Source organism: Leucoraja erinacea, chromosome 6 (assembly GCF_028641065.1).
Source record: "Leucoraja erinacea ecotype New England chromosome 6, Leri_hhj_1, whole genome shotgun sequence".
NCBI classification, from domain to species: Eukaryota; Metazoa; Chordata; class Chondrichthyes; order Rajiformes; family Rajidae; genus Leucoraja; species Leucoraja erinaceus.
Genome location: NC_073382.1, coordinates 48,469,202 through 48,487,163, shown reverse-complemented (window position 1 = coordinate 48,487,163; position 17,962 = coordinate 48,469,202). Strand labels below are relative to the sequence as shown.

Here is a 17,962-nt window from a genome sequence, read left to right as displayed (position 1 = left end):
TGAAAAATAACATTGTGTCAAATCAGCAGAATTCCAAACAATCTAGTATTTATCAATGTAAGAAAGAACTGCAGATGCCCGTTTATATCCCGGTGGCTCAGCACTTCAACTCCCATCCCCAATCTGACCTTTCTGTCCTGGGCCTCCTCCATTGTCAGAGTGAGGCCCAGTGCAAATTGGAGGAACAGCACCTCTTATTTTGCTTGGGTAGCAAACCAGCATCTGCAGTTCCTTCCGACACATAGGGTAGACTCTCTGAATCTTCCCCCAGGTTGGAAATGTCCAACACTCGAAGGGCATAGGTATAAGGAGAGAGGGGCAACGTTTAATGGAGATTTGCAGGGCATATTTTTTCACCCAGAGAGTAGTGGGGGCCTCAAATGCATTGCCTGGGGTGACGGTGGTGCAGATACGATAGTGGTGTTTAAGAGGCATTTAGATAGGCACATGGAAGTACAGGGAATACTGGGATATGGATCACGTACAGGCAAATTAGATCACTTTAGCTTGGCATCATGTTTGGTGCAAACATTGTGGGCTGAAGGGTCTGTTCCTGTGCTATGGTGTTTTTTGTTCTATGTTCTAGCCTCGCATGTTTGATTTTGCAGTGATAGGTGTCGGGATGTAAGGTGTCAAGAGATTAGAAGATACACATAATTTCCTGGCTGAATATCTCAAGAGATAAAAAGACAAACATAATTTCTAAACAAGCAAAATATATTTTTCTTCAATGTTTGTTTAATCAGATGAGATTTTCAGCATCAGCTTATGAATTTTACATTAATCAGCACTCAACAGCTTCTTAATTCCAGGGAACTTAAGATATAAACCAGATATTTTCTACTGAGTGCATTTTTTTTTTTAAGTTCCCTACATCTGATATCTGAGCAAAATAAAAGTGCTGGAGTTCCTCAGCAGGTCAGGCAGAATCTGAAGACGTGATGAATGGGCAATGTTTCGGGTCGGGATCTTTCTTCAGACTGATTGGAGTAGGGGGGAGAAAGCTGGGAAAGAGAGGTGGGGGCAAAACAAAGACTGGTAAGTGATAGGTGGATACAGTTGGGATACATGTCAGCCGGGATATAATTGAATGGCAGAAGAGACCAGAGGGATAGAACGTACTCCTGTTGTGGTGTCTCGAGATTCCTATTGGAGTTGAAACTTTGTTCATAACGGGTATGAAACAGACACTGTTTGTGGACATGATTTAAAACAATTCTCATCTCAATCTTCCTGCTCTCTCTCTTTCACAACAACCATGTTTACATGCAGCAATGTGCTATTGTCCTCTAGATGTTGCTACTAAGGAGTTCCACCATTCATACTGTAGGTTCACTGGTTTATCACTGTGGATGCACACTACTGGAGCTGACTACAAACACCGATGACTTAGTTCAAGTGAGTTTATTGTCATGTGTCCCTGTATAGGACAATGAAATTCTTGCTTTGCTTCAGCACACAGAACATAGTAGGCATTTACTACAAAACAGATAAGTGTGGCCATATACCATAATATAAATATATACACACATGAATAAATAAACTGATAAAGTGCAAATAACAGAAAATGGGTTATTAATAATCAGAGTTTTGTCCGAGCCAGGTTTAATAGCCTGATGGCTATTCCTGAACCTGGTTGTTGCAGTCTTCAGGCTCCTGTACCTTCTACCTGAAGGGAGCAGGGAGATGAGTGTGTGGCCAGGATGGTGTGGGTCTTTGAAGATACTGCTTAACACGATTTAACACGAATGCTTAACATAATTTCGAAAGTGTGCAGACAAGATTTACAAGGAGGTTGCCAGGACACAAAGGCCTGAGCTACAGGGAGAGGTTGAGCAGGCTCGGACTTATTCCTTGGAGCACAGGAGGATGAGGGTGTGCTTATATAGGTGTACAACATCATGAAAGGAATAGTTCAGGTAAATGCCCAGAATGGGGAATCAAGAACCAGACGACATAGGTTTAAGGTAAGGTGAGAAAGATTTAAAAGAAACCTGAGATTTTTTTTTACACAAAGGGTGGTGGGTATATGGAATGAGCTGCCAGAGGAGGTAGTTGAGGCAGGGACTACAACCACATTTATAAGAAATTTTGATAGGTGCATGGATAGGAAAGGATTAGAGGGATTGGGGCCAAACGCAGGCAGGTGGAACTAGTGTAAGGGCACATTGATTGGCGTGGGAAAGTTGGGTCGGAGAGACCGTTTCCATGCTGTATGACCCTATGACACGATGACTTAACATCCTCCAGCCCCTGTGTACAACTGAACTTTTCATTTCCAAGCTGATCATTAGGGATGGTCTCCTCCCCTTGAGATCTTTATTTCAAATAAGCAGATTATACTAGCGAGAGAGGGAGCTGCCTGCCACCAAACCATCTGACTACTTGCTTTCTTACCATTCCATGTCACAGAGTCACTTAGAACATAAAGTGTTGGGGCAACTCAGTGGGTCAGCCAGTATCTTAGTTTAGTTTAGAGATACAGCACAGAAATAGGCACTTCAGCCCAGCGAGCCTGTGCCGACCAGTGATCCCCGTACACTAGCACTATTCTACACACACTAAGGACAATTTACCAAAGTCAATTAACCCTACAAAAACTGTGCGTCTTTGGAGTGTGGTAGGAAACCAGAGTACCCAGAGAAAACCCACACAGTCACAGGGAGAACGTACAAACTCCATATAGACAGCACCTGTAGTCAGGATAGAGCCCGGGTCTCTGGCAATATAAGGCAGCAATTCTATCGCGGCACCACGTGTTGCCCTTAAATGTCCGGAGGACACAGATTCAAAAATGTGGCTGTGGTTTTGAAAGGCAGAATATTCAAGGATTTGTTAAAGTTGATGTCCACTTGAAATGACATTGGACCAATAGCATCTTTATGGACCAAAACACATTGTCAGTTGACGATCTGATTTTGAATCTTTAATATTCAAAGCACATCATGTACAGTGATAAATATTACAAGGATGTGATGTGCTTAGCTTAGACAATAACGATATTGAAGATTAGATTAGACTGCAATTGAAGACAGGCTGTTTAATTCCTGTATGAGATTGGTGGCCATGTTCTTCACTCAAGCAAATTTTTTCTGTTTGGTTTTGTTATTGCATCTATGTTCAAGTTTAGTTTAGTTTCAATACACAGCGTGGAAACTGGGCTAATGGCTGGGGAAACTCAGCGGGATAGGCAGCATCTTAGTTTAGTTTAGTTTCAAAATACAGTGCCGAAACAGTCCTTTCAGCCCACCGAGTCCTTGCCGACCAGCACTAGTTCTGTGTCTTGGACGTCTTAGAGCTATCAATGAGGTGTGAGACACTTCAATAAAGTCAGAGGTAGAAATGTAACAAAGATTAGTTTTATTGGTTAGTTTAGAGATACAGTGCGGAAACAGGCCCTGACCAGCGATCACCCCATACACTGCATTATCCTACACTTTAGGGTCAATTTACAAATTTTACCAAAACCAATTAACCTGTTAAGGGAGAACGTTATCAACTCCATACAGACAGCAACCGTAGTCAGGATTGAACTCGGGTCCTTGGTTCTGTACAGCAGCAACTCTACCACTGTGCCGCTGCACGTTTTGTTTTACAACATCTCAGAACTTGGCTTTCTAGCTTGCGTAATCAAAGTGAAAAGTTATGTAGAAGAATTTTCACAGCTCAGTTACATCCAGTGGAAATAAATTAACTATGTCTGAGATGGTTTTGTATTGATAAGTCACTCAGGAAAATCTTCTGTTTACTGAAAGTGTCCATCAAATACGGAAGATATCAGTTAAGATAGGGGGATGTCAGAGAATGACAGCTAATTATAAACTAACAGAGACTATTCTTTTGTGTAGGAAGGAACTGCAGATGCTGGGTTAAACCAAAGATAGACCCAAAATGCAGGAGTAACTCAGCGGGACAGGCAGCATCTCTGGAGAGAAGGGATGGGTGACGTTTCATGACATTTATTTCGTTAGACTCGCCTGAAGAAGGGTCGTGACCCGAAACGTCACCCATTCCTTCTCTCCAGAGATGCTGCTTGTCCTGCTGAGTTACTCCAGCATTTTGTGTCTATCTGAGAATTATACCTGAACCTCTTCTCAATGTCAAATACGTCACACATTCGTACAGCATGGAAACAGGTCCAATGGACCAATTTGCCCATGCTGACCAAGATGCCTCATCTACACTAGTCTCATCTGCCCACCTTTGGCCCATATTCCTCTAAACCTTTCCAATCCAAGCACCTGCCCAAATGTCTTTCAAATGTTAGTAATGTACCTGCCTCAACTACCTCTTCTGGCAGCTCATTCCATATACCCACCACCCAATGAGTGAAAAAGTTAGCCCTCGGGTTCCAATTATCTACCTCACTGGAGATTCTCACATTATCTTTAATCTGACTTTACTTTGTACACCAAACGTTATTCCCTTTACCATGTATCTCTACTCTGTGGGTGACTCGATTATAATGTATATATCGTATGTATATATATCATGTCTAGTTTTTCCGCTGACTGGTTAGCACACAACAGAAGGTTTTCACTGTACCTCAGTACAGATGACTCCTTCAATGTGCAATTTTTAGTGAAGCCAATTAACCTACAAACCTGTACATCTTTGGAGTGCGGAAGGAAACTGGAGCACCAGGAGATCACTCACCCGGTCACAGGGAGAAAAGTACAAACGCTGTACGAACAGCACCCGTAGTCAGGATCAAACCCAGGATCTCTGGCCCTGTGAGGCAGCAACTCTACCACTGTGCCACTGTATCACCCAGTGGGTGATATTATAAGCCTGAAGGATGTCATGGGTTATGCAGAGAAGGCAGGAGAAATTGAATGTGTTAGAATTGGAAGCATTTCCTTCCATTCCAGGTGTAGAAGACACTGAATTTGATATAATTTCTGTCAAGAATAGAGACAGATTACCTCTAATCAAAAATAATTTCAATTCTCCATTATCCTTTTAATGCCTCAGAAATATAACTGTTACTCTTAATCATACCGTCCACAACATTTCAATGCTGCTTTGAAGATAGACAGTTTGCAGTATAATACTCTAATCCAATTGATTGCAGGCTAATATCTTCAATGCAATCAAGCCCAGAGCAGTTAGTCACCAGAGTAACGGATTAGTAATAAATAACTCTTTTAATTAGGCCTTAATTTCCATGAAGATCAAATTTGCTGAATGCTGAACAAGATAACTTGCATTCACTTAACTGCAGACCCTGAATTCTATTCAAGTGGCTCCGTACGGTAGTGTGACTCATCAACTGAATTAAATAACAAAGAGAACAACAGGGACTGATCTATTTTGTTTCTTTGACTAATGCATTTTGCTGCATGAATCAGCGGTATTTCAGGTGATGAAGTAATTTCAGACTCGGAAGGTTGTATAAATATTTTTGTAGAAGCAGTTCCTTTGAACTGGATCCAAATTAGTAGAGACATCAAATAAAAGCATGCTTTGTGTATAGAGAAGAGATCCAGAAAATTGAGGAGAATTCAAATTATAAATGAATTCCAATGCTTGTGATACCTTTCAGTTTTTGTTTAGAAATACAGTGTGGAAACAGGCCCTTTGGCCCGCAGAGTCCACACCAACCAGCGATCACCCCGTACACTTGTTCTATTAGCATTGTATAGTGGTGCAGCGGTAGAGTTGCTGTCTTGCAGCGACAGAGACCAGGGTTCTGTCTGTATGGAGTTTGTACGTTCTCCCTGTGGGTTTTTCTCTGAGAGTTCTGGTTTGTTCCCACATTCCAAAGACATTCAGGTTTGTAGGTTAATTGGCCTGTAAATTGGCCCTATTGTGTAGGATGGAACTAGTGTACGGGTCGGCGTGGACTGGGTGGGCCGAAGGGCCTGTTCCCACGCTGTACCTCTAAAGTCTATCCTACATGCTAGGGACAATTTACAGAACCCAATTAACTTACAAACCTGCATGTCTTTGGAATATGGGGGGAACCCGGAGCATCCGTGGAAAATCAATGCGGTATACGCACACAAAGCACTTGACTGGGTACACATGCACAGAACTCCATCGGAGCAAATTTACCAGGTATAAATATACAGATCTATGAGATTATACATACACCGAGTGACTAAATATATGGATACAAATATCTTTGACAGTGGTCCATCTGAATATAGATAATTCAGAATTTGATCAGTGATAAAAAGAGTTTAGTTTAGTTTAGAGATACAGCATGGAAACAGCTCCTTCAGCCCACTGAGTCCGCACTAAACAGCTATCACCCATACACTGGTTCTATTCTGCACACTGGGACAATTTACAGAAGCTTTATGGCCCTGTCCCAAGGTGCGAGTTCATTCCAAGAGCTCTCCGGAGTTAAAAAAAAATCAAACTCGTGGTAAGCACGGAGAATGAACGTAGCAGGTACGTTGGAGCTCGGGGATGTCTCTGAGCACTAACGGCAGGTACTCGGGAAGACTCGCTAACGGCAGGTAAGCACGGGAAGACTCGTGAAGATTTTTCAACATGATGAAAAATGTCCACGAGAGCCCCGAGTACCGACGAGTGGCCATTATCGTAAATCTCCGAGTTCGAATCAGGGCAAACTCGGGAGAACTCTTGGAATGAACCCGTACCGTGGGACAGGGGTTCAACTCACAAATATGCACATCTTTGCAGTGTGGGAGGAAACTGGAGCACCCAGAGGAGACCCACAAGGTCATAGGGAGAACGTAGTTAAGTTTAGTTTAGTTTAGTGATACAGCGTGAAAATATTCCCTTCGTCCCACTGTCAACCAACAATTGAACCTGGGTCTCTGGCACTGTGAGGCCCCTGTCTCACGGTGCGAGTCGACCCACGAGTGACCCCGAGTGAAAGAAAAAATCAGACTCGTGGTTGTGTACGAGATTCCAAGTTTATGTTCAAGAGTTGAACCGAGTTCCCACGGGTATGACTAAGTTTGCCGTTTATTTCTCATTTCTGCGATGTTCCAAGTTCCGCTCCCGAGTTACTCTTGAGCCAACAACGACTACTGACGTGTGGAAAAATCATCCAAATGATCATCAAAATGGTAAAAATGATGCCATGCAGTTTTTATTTTCAATATAAAAAGCCTCCCGTGTTTAAATTTCTTATGGTTACGGAATCAAGGGATATGGGGAGAAAGCAGAAACTGGGTACTGATTTTGGATGATCAGCCATGATCATATTGAATGGCAATACTGGCTCGAAGGGCCGAATGTGATCACTTCCATTATGTAGAGAGTCTCAGAATGTTAATAGAGATTCCATTCCGTTTACATTGCGCTTTGTGCAGGGATCAAATCTTAGCCCAAAGTGTACATTAGGCTGCAAGGATTAATTTCAAAACTTCAAATTATTTCAAACAGTGTTTTATCTGAACAACGGATCAGGGCAGATGCCAGCCCCTTTAAACATCACGGACAGCTCAGTGTGAAGTGGTGCTGGAATTATATATGTGAAATAGTCTTGGGAATTTTATTATCGATCCTAAATGCTCTATTTAAATTATAGGTCATTTAGTTTGTTGTGAAGTGGCGCCGGATTTAACACCTCAGTCTATTAAAATTGAATTATCTCACTGAACGAAAACATGCAATATGTTTCCAGGCAAATATCCAGTGGTTGAGAATTAAAGAGCAGTCATTTTAAACGGGCGGTTGTAGTCAATAATACGGTAACCAAATGATATTTATTCATTGCTAGAGAGGACGATGTAAACATAGTGAGGTTAGTGAGCAGCCTCTAACATTAACCGCTCCTCGTACTGTTCTGTTGTGTAGGAAGGAACTGCAGATGCTGGTTTACCTCGACGATAGACACCAAAAGCTGGAGTAACTCGGAGGGTCAGACAGCATCTCTGGAGAGAAGGAATGGGTGACGTTTCGGATCACGACTCTCCCGGTTGCTACCTGGACCTACCTGATCTCCCGGTTGCCAAATACTTCCCATTTCCACACTGACCTTTCTGTCCAAAGTCTCCTCCAGTCAGAATGAGGCTAAATGCAAATTGGAGGAACAGCATTCCATATTCCGTTTGGGCAGCTTACAGCCCAGTGGTATGAATATTGATTTCTCTCATTTCAAGTAACGCCGGCATTCCCTCTCTGTCTATCCCTCCTCCACCCAAGTCGCACCAGCTTCTCGTTTTCACCCAACGGACAGCGAACAAAGGTCTGTTTCCTTTATCATCGTAACTTTTTTGCATTCATTGTTCTTTATCTCTCTACAATACATCATCATCTATATCTTTCGTTTCCCTTACCAGTCTGTCGAAGAGTCTCGACCCGAAACATCACCCATTCCTTCTCTCCAGAGATGCTGTCTGTCCTGCTGAGATATTCCAGCTTTTTGTGTCTATCGTTGCTCTTCTTCAGACTGTTCCGTTGTATTGACCGAAAACGAACGATGTGACAGTACCGACGACTTAATGAATTAAATGGAGACGCGCGGAATTAATGGACTTGGAATAACTGGGAAGATGGGGCTTTATCGAAAAGTGACTACATGAAATCGGTGGAAGGAAACAGGCAGGCGAGGTTTCGGGTCAGGGTCCTTCTTCAGACTCCATGACCCACTGAGTTCTTCCAGCTGTCAAATGGAGACATGGGGGACCACAGATGCTGGCATGTTGAGCGAAACGCAAAGTGTTGGAGCAACTCGATGGGCCGAATGGCCTAATTCCGCTCCTATGCTTCTAATGTCTAAACCCACGGTAGACTCAAGAGTCACTACGGCAAACTCACTAGCCACTACGTTCTTACAACGAATTTAAATGTTTCAAATTTTAACTTCAAGAGTAAATTTGATTCGTGGAAATCTTTAAACATGTTTAAAAAAAATTCAAGAGTTAACAAGTTTCCCGGGCACCTGCCGTTAGCGCCACGAGTCGCTAAGTTGCACCCACGAGTTCTGACGTTCCCTCTATGTTAATTGTACGTGATTACCATGAGTTTAATTTGTTTTAAACTCGGGGTCACTCGTGGGTCGACTCGCACCGCGAGACGGGTTTAAGGCAGCAACTCTACCGCCGTGCCACTGTGCTGTTTCGGAGCTCTGTATGAAAATACATATAGAAAGCTGTGATTTAAAACATTAATACTATTCGTCTCACCAAATTCTGCCTGATTTACTGACTTACCAGCATTTTATTTTTATATTACTCAGACGTTAACCACATCTACACTAGAGCTCCCTTTGTGTACCTGTATTCATACACCAAATGTGGCAGAATGTAGTGCTTCATCTATTTACTGTATATAAATATACACCTGGGTCTGAGCGCACAATTCACTGACCAAGTGCACAATACAGAGCTCTGGATGTGTGAAGGAATGTGCTACAATGTGTGTACATTTACTGAATCTGTCTGCATATGCATAGTATATGCTGAATTATACAAGACCCTTTGGCCCACTGAGTCCACACTGACCATTGATCACCCGTTCACACAATTTTACAGAGGGCAATTTTACAGAGGGCCAATTAACCTACAAACCTGCACATCTTTGGGATGTGGGAGGAAACCAGTGGAAACCCAGGAAGAACGAGCAAACTCCACACAGACAGCACACAATGTCAGGATCGAACCGGGTCTCTCGCACTGAGGCAGTGGCTCCACCATGTATCTAACTACGTATTTCAGCAGCTTTCCTGCTGCAATCTCTATGCTAAAAATACAGTAAGCATGAAATGTACAATAAAAAGCAATTTCTTATTGATTTCTTCTTATGACCAAGCCTGTAGTGTGAGGGTGAACACAAGATAGTCCAATTGAACCTCACCAGGATCTAGTTCTCATTCTCCATCTTCAGCTTCAGTGTCTTTCCTGGACTTGGATAAACAAGGGCAGTTTTGCAGCACCATCTACAGGCAAAGTATTTAGAGGCATTAGGTCATACAGTGTGGAAACTGGCCCTTCGGCCCAACTTGCCCATACCGACCAACATGTCCCATCTACACTAGTCTCATTGTCTGTGTTTGGCTCACATCCCTCTAAACCTGTCCTATCCATGTACCTGTCTAAATGTTTCTATTAAATCTTTCCCCCCTCACCTTAAACCTATGTTCTCTGGTTCTCGATTCCCCTACTCTGGGCAAGAGACTCTGTGTGTCTACCCGATCAGTGATCCACTCACATTAACACTATCCTACACACAGTAGGGACAATTTTGAATTTTACCAAAGCGAATTAACCAACAAACCTGTACATCTTTGGAGTGTGAGATGAAACTAGAGCTCGCAGAGAAAACCCACGCAGGTCACGGGGAGAACGTACAAACTCCATACAGACAGCACCTGTGGTCAGGATCATTGTAAGGCACAACTCTACCGTTGCGCCACCGTCCCATCAGTTGTTGGAAAATCGGTGGTGGACCTATATTACCTTCCCTCTCCACTCTCAGTACCAATGTAGGGTGAAACGTCGACAATTCCTTTCTCCCCACAGACACTGCCTGAGCCACCGAGTATCTCCAGCAGCTAGTTTGTTCCTCCAGATTCCAGCATCTGCAGTCTCTTGTTTCAGGATCATTCAACGAACTGCAATTGGAGATCATTACTGATGTAAAAATAAACTTATCAAATATGGAGTATTCTGCACACAGCTTATTTATTTTATTAATGGGCCATTTAAATTGACATTCATAATAATATGTGTTGTCTATAATATGGGAGTATAAAAAGTGTTTTTTGTAAAATAAAGATTTCTGCTACCCTTACCCTGAGAATGATGTAAGACCTATTAGCTTTAGGTTTAGCTTTAGGTTTTGGCTTATTATTATATCATTGCGTCGGTATTCAGTAAATTAGTCAGGTTTAGGTTCATTATTGTCATGTGTACTGAGGTACATTTCAAAATAGTGGAAAAGAAGCAGAGAAATGCACTGTGCTAAAGTAAAGTAAAGCATCGTGGCTTGGTTCGGCAACTTGAGCGCCCTGGAGAAGAAAAGACTACAAAAAGTAGTAAACACTGCCCAGTCCATCATCGGCTCTGACCTTCCTTCCATCAAGGGGATTTATCGCAGTTGCTGCCTCAAAAAGGCTAGCAGTATCATCAAAGACCCACACCATCCTGGCCACACACTCATCTCCCTGCTACCTTCAGGTAGAAGGTACAGGAACCTGAAGACGGCAACAACCAGGTTCAGGAATAGCTACTTCCCCACAGCCATCAGGCTATAAAACCTGGCTCGGACAAAACTCTGATTATTAATAACCCATTATCTGGTATTTGCACTTTAACAGTTTAGTTATTCATGTGCGTACGTATTTATATTATGGTATATGGACACACTGATCTGTTTTGTAGTCAATGCCTACTATGTTACAAAATTCTTAAGGGGTTGGACAGGCTAGATGCAGGAAGATTGTTCCCGATGTTGAAGAAGTCCAGAACAAGGGGTCACAGTTTAAGGATAAGGGGGAAATCCTTTAGGACCGAGATGAGAAAAACTTATTTCACACAGAGAGTGGTGAATCTCTGGAACTCTCTGCCACAGAAGGTAGTTGAGGCCAGTTCATTGGCTATAATTAAGAGGGAGTTAGATGTGGAACTTGGGGCTAAAGGGATCAGGGGGTATGGAGAGAAGGCAGGTACGGGATACTGAGTTGGATGATCAGCCATGATCATATTGAATGACGGTGAAAGCTCGAAGGGCCGAATGGCCTACACCTGCACCTATTTTCTATGTTTCTATGTTCTGTGTGCTGAAGCAAAGCAAGAATTTCATTGTCTTATATAGGGACACATGACAATAAACTCACTTGAACTTGAACTTGAACTTGAACTTGAAATCTAATTTGGAGTTTTAAATCACCATAAATGATGCCTACAGTTCGTAGAGTCACACAGCACAGGAAATGGCCCTTCGTCCCAAATTGTCAGTGTGGCCAAAATGCCCCATCTAAGATTCAGATTCAGATTCAGATTCAGATTCAATTTTAATTGTCATTGTCAGTGTACAGTACAGAGACAACGAAATGCATTTAGCATCTCCCTTGAAGAGCGACATAGCAAACGAATGTGGGAGGAAACCGAAGATCTCGGAGAAAACCCACGCAGGGGGGGTCACGGGGAGAACGTACAAACTCCATACAGACAGCACCTGTGGGGGTAAGGCACAAACAACTCTACCGGGGGTCCCATGGGGGTTGGAAAATCGGTGGGGGGGGGGGGGGGGGGGAGGTGGTGATTGGCAGTGCCACCGAGGTACGTTGTTGGTAAGTTGGTAGTTGGTAAGGATGCTCTCGATGGTGCAGCGGTAGAAGTTCACCAGGATCTGAGGAGACAGATGGACCTTCTTCAGTCTCCTCAGGAAGAAGAGACGCTGATGAGCCTTCTTGATCAGAGTAGAGGTATTGTGGGTTCAAGAGAGGTCATCGGAGATGTTGACTCCCTGGAACCTGAAGCTAGAAACACGTTCCACCTCCGTCCCGTTAATGTGGATGGGGGTGTGCGTGCCGCCTCTGGACTTCCTGAAGTCTACAATGAGCTCCTTGGTCTTCTTGGAGTTAAGGGCCAGGTTGTTGTCAGCGCACCATGCAGCTAAGTGCTGGACCTCCTCCCTGTAGGCCAGCTCATCGTTGTTGCTGATGAGGCCAATCATCGTTGTATCATCTGCATACTTGATGATGGTGTTAGTACCATGTACAGGTGTGCAGTCATAGGTGAAGAGGAAGTAGAGGAGGGGGCTCAGCACACAGCCCTGAGGAACGCCGGTGTTCAGGGTGAGGGTTGAAGAGGTGTGCTTGTCTAACCTCACAGACTGGGGTCTGTTGGTTAGAAAGTCCAGTATCCAGTTGCAGAGGGAGGGGTTGATGCCCAGGTTACCGAGTTTGGTGATCAGTTTTGATGGAATAATGGTGTTGAAGCTAATCGCATTTGCCTATATTTGGCCCATATCCCTCTAAACCTCATTATCACAAACAATCCACGTTGTTTAATTTGTGCCCTATTGGGATGACATATGTGGACACTTTCTCAATTGTTCTCCAATCCATTCTCAGATCTGCCTGTTCACCAACACAGGTAGCCAGAGACAGGTGTATAAGAAAGAACTGCAATGATGGTTTACACTGAAGATAGGCACAAAATGCTGGAGCAACTCAGCGGGCCAGGCAGTAATCTCTGGAGAAAAGGAATAGGTGACGTTTTGGTCGAGAATCTTCATCAGACTGAGAGTCAGGGAGGGGGAAACAAGGTACAGAACAAAGCAGAATCTGTATTGAGGACTCAGGAAGGGTGGATCCCACAATGGTCCATTGTTGGCTGGGGACGAGGTGATAACGAAAGGATGCAAACAGTAAAATTATCAAGATGACTAAGGTGGGGTAAAGACGGAGAGAGAGGGAATGCAAGGGTTAATTGAAGTAGGAGAAATCAATATTGAGGAATACACACCAAAGTTTGTCAGGAATTGCCAATTCTTAAAGCAAGTAGCCTTTGTAATCTGTCTCTGTGATATTTTGGGAAAATCCTTCATTTCATAGTGTGGGGTTTGTTCTTTATCAACAACCCCTTTCAAATTGGTAAGAATTTTCACTGTGAAGTGGAAATTAGCGAACAAATAATTTTGCTGAACCCCGCATAACTGGATATTTTTCTCATTCAAGCTGTTAATTTGTGATTTCTGCCATATTTAACATGCACAGCTAAGTCAACTATAACGCAATTACATGGTTGTATGATTCATAATACTTTGTAAAATAATTAATTTTTGGCTAGTACAATCTAATGGCAGGGAGGTATGCAGTTTTTCCATTACCAGTCGATTTGCTCCAAGTCCCATGATTTTTTTTTCTAAAAGATTTAATGCATTTTTTGCTATTTTCATCAGAGAGTAATCAACATTGATTTACATATATTTTTGATTAAAATCTTTCTGATTTAATTTATTTAATCTATCGTGCTCCAAAGTGAATTTCTCTTTTAAAAACTCATGTTCCATGATCTTTATTGAAAGGTGATCACTGAAGTATTGTTGAGTAGTTTAGTTTAGTGATGCAGTGTGGAAACAGGCTCTTTGGACGACCTAATCCACACCATCCATCCATCCATCACCTGCGCACTAGTTCTATGTTATTCCACTTTCACGTCTTACACACTAGGGACAATTTATAGAGGGCTAAATATCCTACAAACCTGCCTGTGTTTGGAATGTGGGAGGAAACCGGAGCACCCGGAGAAAATATATGCAGTCAAAGGGGGAATGTACAAACTCCATACAGACCGCACTCATAGTCAGGATTGAACCTGGATCACTGGCGCCATAAGGCAGCAGCTCATAAATTCATGTTCATAAGTGATAGGAGCAGATTTAGGCTTCAGCCTATCAAGTCTATGCCGCCATTCAATCATGGATGATCTAACTCTCCCCCTCAACCCCCTTCTCCTGCCTTCTCTCCATAACTCCTGACACCCATACTAATCAAGAATCTTATCTATCTCTGAGTTAAAAATATCCGTTGATGGCCTCTACAGCCTTCTGTTTCTGAGCAGTTTTGGAGAACACAGTAGTGCAGCTGGTAGAGCAGCTGTCTCACAGCACCAGAGACCCGGGTTCGATCCTGACTGTGGGTGCTGCCATTGTGGAGTTTGCACGTTCTCCCAATAACTGGTTGAGTTTCCTCCAGGTTCTCCGGTTTCCTCGCAAGTCCCAAAGAACTGCAGGTTTGTATGTTAATTGGCCTTTGTAAATTGTCCCTTCTGTGTAGGGAGTGGATGCACAAGTGGGATAGCATGGTACAAGTGTGAACGGGTGATCGATGGTCCGTGTGGACTCATTGGGCCGAAGAGATTGTTTCCATGCTGTATCTATAAATAAATTAAGATGCTGGAAATATGAGAAACAAACAGGAAACTCTAGAAAGCCTCAGTGGGTTGGGCGGCATCTATAGAGAGGGTAGCAGAGTTGACACTTAAGAGATTGAGGTTCTGATTGTCTTTGATATCCAAGACCACTTTCTTAAGACCGGCAATTAAAAAATTTCCAATTAAAAGAAAAGAAAATACTAAAATTGATCAAAACTGCTGAAACACCAAACTCTCACAAACCTAAATCGCATTTTCATTTCAGGGAGATGGAGCATGGAAACCGGCCCTTTGGCTACTGAGACCACACTGGCCATCAAGCACCCATTTACACGAACATCATCCAACTTTATGCTCCTCACGTTTTATTAATTCCCTCCGGACTCTACCACTCCCTTACACATCATTTAGGGTGACACAGTAGCACAGTGCTGGAGCTGCTGCCTTACAGCGCCAGACACCCCGGTTCAATCCTGACTTTGGGTGCTGTCTGTACAGAGTTTGCAAGTTTCTCTCCGTGACTGAGTGGGTTTTCTCCAGATGCTCCGGTTTTCTCCCACATTTGAAAGATGTACAGGTTTGCAGGTAAATTGGCCTCTGTAAATTATCCCTATTATGTAGGATAGAACTAGTGTACGGGTGATCGTTGGTCGGCATGGATGCGGTGGCACAAAGGGTCCTGTTTCCACGATGTATCACTAAACTAAACTAAACTAAACCTACCAACTCGCATGTCTTTGGAATGTAGCAGAAAAGCGGAGTAACCGAAGGACACGCACGCGGTCACGGGGGACAACGTGCAAACCCCACACAGACTGCACCCGAGGTTAGGATCGAACCCGGGTCTCTGTCAGTCACTGTGAGGCAGCGGCTCTACCAGCTGCGCCACTGCACCATCAGCACAACCAAATAGAGGCTACCATTCTAAACACTTATCATCAAATCACAATAAAGCTGCCTTGGTGCCCAGTTAATATTGGCCACTAGAATGGAGCCCACTATCAACAAAAGTCAGGAATTGTGGTTGTGTAATTTGCATTTCTTTAGCATATATACAAACACTTGAACTAGCAGCAGCTGCAACTTCTAGTTTCTTGGCCAAGTTTATCTCCCACTCCTGTGACTTGCTATCCAGTTTTCTTTCAGCTTGTCGGCAAAGCCTCTGGTTATGTGCCTCCAGTCAATTTATGCCAACTAGTGAATTCTCACCACAGCTGAATCTTTTCTTGGATACTAGTCTCAGACTAGTTCAACCTTTCCCAGGAACAATGATTCGGTTCAAACTACACCCTATTTAGGTTTTGCTTTATAAGATCATAAGACATAGGAGCACTATTAGGCCAATCAGCCCATCGACTGTTTAGACTTTAGACTGTAGAGATACAGCGCTGAAACAGGCCCTTTGGCCGCGCTGACAAACAATCCCCGTACACTAGCAATATCCTACACGCTGGTAACAATTTACAATTTTACCGAAACCAATTAACCTACAAACCTGTACAATTAGAAGTGTGGGAGGAGACCGGAGCATCCAGGGAAAACCCACAAGTTCACAGGAAGAACATACAAACTCGGGATCAAACCTAGGTCTCTGGCGCTGAGTGGCAGCAACTCTACCACTGTGCCACCATGCCGTCCCTGTTCTGCAATTTGATCATGGCTGATCTATTTATCCCTCTCAACCCCTTCCTCCAACCTTCTCCCCATTATATTTGACTCCCTTAGTAATCAAGAACCTGTCAAAATCCGCTTTAAAAATACCACTTAATTGGTTTAGGTTTGTTATTGTCACATGTAGCGAGGTACAGTGAAAAGCTCTGTTTTGCTTGCTTTCCAATCAGACCAGATAATACCATACATAAATACCAACGTCAAATTAGTCGCAGTAAGTAGAACAAAAGGGAAGATACAGTGCAGAATCTAAGACTATACTTTATAAATGTGTGCACTGTTAACTCTTACTTTGTCCATTATCCAAGACTTTAAACTCAATCGACGATTAATAAAAAATATGCTGCACTCTTTAATTTTTACTTGATTAGACTTTAGACTTTAGCGAAACAGTGTGGAAACAGGCCTTCTGCCCTCTGAGTTGGTGACTTAAGCAGCTTTCAAGCAGAAGAAGGGGAGACTGGTCTTTGATTATGCTGGTGGACTTGCCAAGGCAGCGTGAGGTTAAGATGGAGTCAGTGGAAGGGAGGTTGGTTCGTGTGATGGTCTGGGCTACGTCCACAATTCTCTGCAATTCCTTGCGGAGAAATAAAAAGGGTTATACCCACCCACAAATACTAATCCTACATTAATCCTATTTTTATTCTCACCCGATTCTGTACATTGGATGAGAGGATCAAATGTTACATTTCCAAGTTAGCTAATTCATTCAAAACCAGGTGGGACTATGAACATGGAGGGTAGGGGAGGATGTAAAGAGGTTTCAAGGTGTAGTAGACAAGCTGAATGAGTGGGCACAAACTTGCAGATGGCATCAAGAGAGTCATGAACGTTTAATATGTACCAACTACGGGACAATGATATTCTTACTTGCTGCAGCCTAACTGGCCTGTAAACACAATACTAGTGCAAAAAGACCTGCTGAAGAAGGGTCTCGACCCGAAACGTCACCTATTCCTTCACTCCATAGATGCTGCCTCACCCGCTGAGTTTCTCCAGCATTTTTATCTACCTTCTATTTTTCCAGCATCTGCAGTTCCTTCTTAAACACTGAGCACTTTGTGTCCTTTTGTGGATTAACCTGCATTTGCAGTCCCTTGTTGCTAAACTAAAATAGGCCTTTTGCCCCACTTTGACAGAATATTCAACTGTCGATTCTTCCTGGGGCTTGAATAAATGAGGTGAAAACAGCTCTGTTTGTTTAGCACTAAGTTTCTGTTGTACAAGTTGACTGATCAGCTTTTACTTTCATCTCTCCTTCTTTTCCAGGGACGGAAGGTGCTATATTTGAACACTCGGTGGAGACCCCAGTCGTCAGGGCTGAACCTTTCAAGCAGCTTCGGTAGGGAACAAACACCAAAATAATAGTGACAAACTTAAGGGCCTGTCCACCAGCATGGGACTGCATGCGGCAAGCGCGACTTACCGTGGTCGCTTGAGTCGTACGGCCTCGCGGGGCTGGTCCCACTTCGATCGCTGGAGCC

General features: G+C 43.3%; 1 protein-coding gene across 8 annotated transcripts in view; it reads left to right on the top strand.

The window, feature by feature from the left end:
- The window catches only part of LOC129698092 (gamma-sarcoglycan-like), a 296,811-nt gene that overhangs the window by 261,042 nt on the left and 17,807 nt on the right, over positions 1 to 17,962 (top strand). For all 8 annotated transcript variants that reach the window (XM_055636962.1, XM_055636965.1, XM_055636959.1 and 5 more), the window contains one exon: positions 17,748 to 17,820. In XM_055636962.1, coding sequence (XP_055492937.1) covers positions 17,748 to 17,820 — 73 coding nt within the window. The remainder of the gene's footprint in view (positions 1 to 17,747; positions 17,821 to 17,962) is intronic.